Below are 5,813 nucleotides of genomic sequence, written 5' to 3'. Positions count from 1 at the left end.
AAAGTGTTTTCCTTTGTCATTACATTTACAAATGGGATCCTAGAGCATTTGGAAGGAAAGAAACGACAAGCAGCAAAGGGATTGCACCAAGCTTTACCTTCTGGAAAAAAGATTAATTGAAGATTTCTTTCTCCTTGCCCATAGGTTAAGAAAAAGCAAAACCCCGTCTCTCTCGCTTTGTAATTCCCCTACAATAAGAACACGGCTCTACTTCGGCCCAAAGTGGCTAGGCATTTGTAAAGTATGTTCAACAGTTATAACTTTATTTAATTGGAAAGCACGATGAGATACTCTCTCGCTATTTCAGGGGTACAAAAAGATATATTTACGAGTGGGATGGATTGCAAATGGGAAAGATGATGGATGATCTTCGGTAAGAATTCAGAATACTCGCAGTGGTGGCGAGAGAAGTGTATAAACATGCTCAAGGATGGGATCCAGCTAGGTGACACATTATTGCCTAATAGCGTGTGATTGTTTAGTCCATGTTGCTGTTCAAGCAACTCAGTAAGATGCCATTAGTCATTTGCTCGTGTGTGCTAATGCTCTTGTGGTAATTTTGTAGCCTTTTCTTAGTGTCGAAATTGTGCCCTCTGAGGTGTGGTCTAATGTTTGGGTTGCTTTTGTTTTGTTTTGTACTTGGTCTCTATGGTTCCATCAATTAAACGGGGAGTTACATCGTCCTTTACTTAAAAAAACATGTAGTAGTCTTATTCGTTAGAAAAATGATTTGGATCACCTGACCGTCCATCGGATCGGATCGCTTTATAGTGTACGGATCACTTAGCATTGCTTTCATCCGTCTCATGTTGCTTTAAATTTTTGCATCATTCCACGATGTTGATCACTTGACCCACTCGTGCACTCATTCTAGCTATATGCTGCTTCTCCTCTATCACCACAACAGGGTGTTTCTCCCTTAATAACCCTCTTCCATTTTAACACAAGCGTCGAGCTCACTGCCATGGATGACCTCGTGGTGACTACAACCCGCAACCAAAGTTCTTTGCGGTGTATGATCGAGGGAGGCCGTGTTTGGCGGCGAAGTCAGTGCTCCATATTGAGGTTGGCGGTTTGAGGATCTTGATGTGGTGATCGCTTGGCATGCTAGAAAGCTCATGTTTTTTTTGCTTCCAACACATTATGTGACATGCTGCGATGATTCTAGGTGTCTGCTATGAACTATGTTTTCATACTACCAATTGATTTTCTTGTTATTGCATATGTTGGCTTACATCCTTGAATACATTGCAACCACTTCTCTTATGGAGTTTGTTGCTACCACCGAGAATTTATTGCATACATAAATAAAATTTGTTGCTTGTATTTGCTTGAATTGTTGCAATGATTTCTGCAATGTTTTGACATACACCAAGAAGAAATGATGTGATGACATTGCAAACAAAAAGATAACTTGGATTAGGGCTGAGGAGAGGGACGATTTGTTGGCCCGCCGTCCCACGGACGCCTAGCGCTCTTCTATTCATTAGCAACCCGATGTAAATAATTCCAATCCAATGGGCTCGTGAGTCTTCGATTCCTCCACACACATGCATGTGCCACTATCACAAAAAAGCTAGACAGCGGGCGTGAATCTGTCGATCTTGGCGCACTCCTGCGAGACGACCGCGGCGGTGGTGGGGCTGCGCTCGAACACGACGTCATAGCCGTCCGTCCAGCTCTCCATCCCGGGCGCCATGACATGCCAGAAGAGCCCCCCGGCGCACGGCCCGTTCCCCTTCACGGAAGCGTAGATGGCGTCGTATACCATGCGGAAGTAGCCGTCCCGCGCCGCCACCGTGTAGCCGCCGGAGCGCGCGGACCAGCCGAACTCCGCCACCAGCAGCGGCTTCCGCAGCGCCTTCCCCGCGTCCTCGATGTGGGACGCCATCCACCTCTTGGTGAACTCCACCTGCGCCTGGCTGCTCGACCCCGGCATCCTGCCACACACACGCGCGAGTGACACGTTTAATCCATCGATGGTTCGGGCTAGGAGAAGATGAACTTATTTTGCGTACCACTGGTCGGGGTAGACGTGGATGGTGGCGAAGTCGACGGTGGGGATGCGATTGTTGGAGACGAAGTCGGTGCCGGCGGTGTACCCCTGCCCCGGGTTGAACCGCTTGCGCTCCGGCGTGGACTCGCCGTAGAACCCTTCCATGCCAATCTCCACCATGTGCTTGGGGTCGACGTACTTGACGTACGCGGACATCGACGCCACCCAGCGCTGGATGCAAAGTTGCAAATCCATCAAATCAAACTAATGAACGGAATGGCCAAAATAAACAGGCGTGATATATAGGAAGTGAACTGAGGCCATAGATTTTTTTGTTTTGTTTTGTGTGAGTGACCGACCTCCATTGTCTTTCCGGAGAGGTCGCTCGGGACGCGAGGCTCGTTCATCAGCTCCCACGCGAAGATGGTCGGCTCGTCCTTGTACGCCACCCTCGTGAAGGTGTTTACTCGCGTGATCATCCTCTGTTCCACAAACACATATAACCACAATGATATGACGTATATACGGTGCATATCTCGCAAAAAGAAAAACTATACAGTGCAGCAACACTTCCATAAGAGGGAGAGACCTTAATGTGGTTCTTGTAGAACTGTTGGGTGAGCGCGTCAGAGAAGAAGTCGTCGTTGGACCCAAGGTAGTGGCCCCGGTCTCGCGCCCACTTCACGTACTGCTTCTTCCCGCCAAAGCTGTCCATGTTGTTCACCAAGCTCAGGATCAAGTAGATCCCTCGTTTCTTCGCTTCCGCTATTACGAAGTCTAGTCCCTGCACAAATATATTCCAAGGGGAAAAACATATACTTAGTAAATGCAGCATATATACGTGTATGTCACTGTATCTTGCTCTTCAATGGTGAATCGGTACGTTTCCGTGTGAGATCTTTACAGCTCACTTGGAATATACAGTACAATGAAACCTTTTTGCTACCATAGAATATATACAATATAAACTTTTTAATGAACAATTATAAATGAGTAAAAACATTTTAATGAGTAGTAGTAGTAAGATTTTGAAACACCTGGCCATTGATTAAGATCTTTGGGGCCAAAGCATAGGAGCGTTTGACTTTTGAAAGAACAAATACACATTATTATGTTTTAAAACGGATGGAGGAGTAAAGTAGTACAATGAAACCCTTTTACTGCCGGGATATATACGATGAAAACTTTTTGATGGACAATAACAATAATAACAAGTAAAAGATTTTAATGAGCAATAGTAGCATTAAGATTTAGTGAGCAGTAAGATTTTAACGAGTATACAATGAAATCTTTTTAATGGGCAAACGAGTAAAACATTTTAATGAGCAATAGTAGCAGTAAGATTTTAAGACGTCTGGCCATTGATTAAGAAGATCTTTGGCGTGACAGACATTATTCGTGTCCATCTGTCTAAATCGTTGCTACTACCACATGATTTTAGCGACGGAAACGAACCTGCATGCAGGACTACTAGGGTAAACGGTATTATGGCTATCTTTGGCGTACGTGTAATTAATCTGCTCAAGTGAAACGGAAATCTCTAGCGTAGCTTTGGCCGCGCCGTTCAACGTGAGACAGACACACACATACCACGAACACTTGCTCATTGTACACGCCGGGGGTGATCTGCAGCGGCCGGTCGCTGCCCTGGCCGTCACTGAAGGCCCAGGTCCTGACGACCGTCGCGCCGAGGCGGGACGCCTGCTCCAGCACGTCCACCACCTTGCTCCGGTCCGCGGGGTTCGACGCCATGTACATGAGCCAGTACGCGTTGAACCCGTCGGCGTAGAACCGCCGCCCGCCCGCCATGAACCGCGCCCCGCTCGCCGTCACAAACCCGCGGGCCTTTGGCCTACCATCCACTTCCCCGGCGCCGGCGGCGACGGCAAGGGCGGCCAAACACGACACGAGCATCACGAGCTGCGGGCTGCTGGTGGCCATGCCTATGTATGTGTGCGGAGCCGAAGCTGCCGTGTCTACGTGCAAGTGATTGGCAAAGGTGCAATCTCTCCGGTGATCGGTCGATCACCTGTGTGGATGGGGATGATATGTCGTCCGCGGAGTGCTCGCGTTATATAGGCACGGCGAGACGAAATAGGCACGGGCCTGTTACGGAGGGTTTACGGAGTGCCTCCGACATGGCAAGGTTTTATTGGATTATAAGGAAGGAGATTGGCCCCATCCACCTGAAAATCACGGCGCGGTGGAGAGATTTTATAGTAAACCCGGTAACAGCCCCGTAATAGGCCCGTGTGTTTAGCATTTTTGCCGCGAGCATAGTGCCGTGCTGACGCTCGCGTTGCCTTGCATTGTGCACGTGCGTCGCTAGGTTCACTGCATGCAGCAGTAATAATGGAGTAGTAAGCGCATCTACTACCCTTAAACCGTCCGCATCTCGGATCACGTAAATCATTCAACGCGGTCCTGTATCGGTCCGCAGCACTGTCCGGGTGTACTCTTTTTTCTTTTTCTTTTTTCACTTCTGCTTCAGTACAACCTCCTAAACACATCAAGGGTGAAGATTTCTCCACACCTCTTCATAATAAAGAGTATGATGGTCTTTTCTAAAAAAATACGTCGCGCTGCCTGACATACTTTTTTTAGTGGCTGCGCTGCTAAGACATGCCTTGGTGCGAATAAAGGGTTCATGTTGAAGAGAGTTCAAAGCCAGTGGAGCTAGCGAGTCCGAGTGATTAGTGAATTAGACGAACTTATAAGAACAAGTGGCAGATCCGATTTATTAAAATGATTTCTGGATTGTTTTCGAACTTGAAAGACTTTTTAAATTTTGCAAAAACGCCAACATTGGGAATCTCGAAACAGTTTTGTAAAAAAGGCACACAATTGGAAACGTTAGCATCTTTCAAAGCAATTTTTTGTAAATTTGAACATTATTTGAAAAACATGAAAAATACGAACATTGTCAATATTATGAACACATCTTTGCAAACGAGAACATTTTGTGAAATTCCCTTACATAGTTTTTGAACTTGAGAACAATTGTGAAAATTGGAACATTTTTTGAATTTGTTAACAAAATTTTCTTCACACTTTTAATTTTTTCGCATCAACAAATGTTCAGAATTTCAGAATTTGTTCGTATTTAAAAAAATTAGAGTTTCAAAATTTGCTCGTGTGATTTTTTTTTAAAATAATTCAGAATTTCTAAAAAAAACTTTCTTATTTTTTAAATGTGTTTATAATTTCAAAGTGCGCTTCAAGTTTTCAAAGATTATTCGTGTTTTCAACAAAAAATATCATTTCAAAACATTGTTCACAAATTAAAAAATATTTGCATATTAAAAAAAGTTCATGGACTTAAAAAATATAAGCATTTCCACATTTTGTTTTAAAAATTCGAAAAAGTTTCTATTTAAAAAAATTGTTCATGGACTTTAAAATATATCGGTATTTAAAAAATGTTCTCAAGTTTCAGTGAACGTTTCAAATTTTGCAAACGTTCTGTGCCGCTTCTGTGTGTTCATAAAAGACTCGCGCTAGGTTTAATCTAAGGCAACTAGCAGATGGAGAGGCTATCAACACTTAATCATAGCTCCAGGGTCACGAGATTGAATCCCGATAGCTTGTCATATGTTTTCTTGAATTTTTACGCCCTGCACTATTTCGGTTCCTATTAGTGGGTCGGCCCAGTAGGAGTGGATTTGTCAAATGTCCATATTACTCTTTATACGTTTAGGGAGGCGGTTGTACTGAAGAGGGAGTCTTTTCACTTCTTGAGAAAACGTCCTCGAGGCTATTTATTAGTTAGTGGCGACTTTATACCTGATTGAACATGCTCAATTTTGAAAACTAGGAA

General features: G+C 44.5%; 1 protein-coding gene across 1 annotated transcript; it reads right to left on the bottom strand.

Annotated features, from left to right (window-relative positions):
• Positions 1–1,352: 1,352 nt before the first annotated feature.
• On the bottom strand, positions 1,353–3,937 carry LOC119314732 (putative mannan endo-1,4-beta-mannosidase 9). The gene is made up of 5 exons (XM_037589425.1): positions 3,587–3,937; positions 2,586–2,780; positions 2,356–2,547; positions 2,019–2,227; positions 1,353–1,940 (listed from the first exon to the last, which is right to left on the bottom strand). The coding sequence occupies exons 1-5, from the start codon at positions 3,935–3,937 to the stop codon at positions 1,577–1,579; spliced, it is 1,311 nt and encodes a 436-aa protein (XP_037445322.1). The 3' UTR covers positions 1,353–1,576.
• Between the last annotated feature and the right edge of the window lie 1,876 nt (positions 3,938–5,813).

The sequence above is a fragment of the Triticum dicoccoides genome, chromosome 6A, assembly GCF_002162155.2.
Source record: "Triticum dicoccoides isolate Atlit2015 ecotype Zavitan chromosome 6A, WEW_v2.0, whole genome shotgun sequence".
NCBI classification, from domain to species: Eukaryota; Viridiplantae; Streptophyta; class Magnoliopsida; order Poales; family Poaceae; genus Triticum; species Triticum dicoccoides.
This window is presented reverse-complemented; position numbering and strand designations above follow the sequence as displayed.

Coding starts and splice junctions, on each gene's coding strand:
- LOC119314732 (XM_037589425.1), bottom strand. CDS start 3,937: ATGGCCACCAGCAGCCCGCAGCTCGTGATGCTCGTGTCGTGTTTGGCC. Junction 2,548..2,585: donor TCTACAAGAACCACATTAAG/GTCTCTCCCTCT, acceptor TGCACTGTATAG/TTTTTCTTTTTGCGAGATAT. Junction 1,941..2,018: donor CACGTCTACCCCGACCAGTG/GTACGCAAAATA, acceptor TGTGTGTGGCAG/GATGCCGGGGTCGAGCAGCC.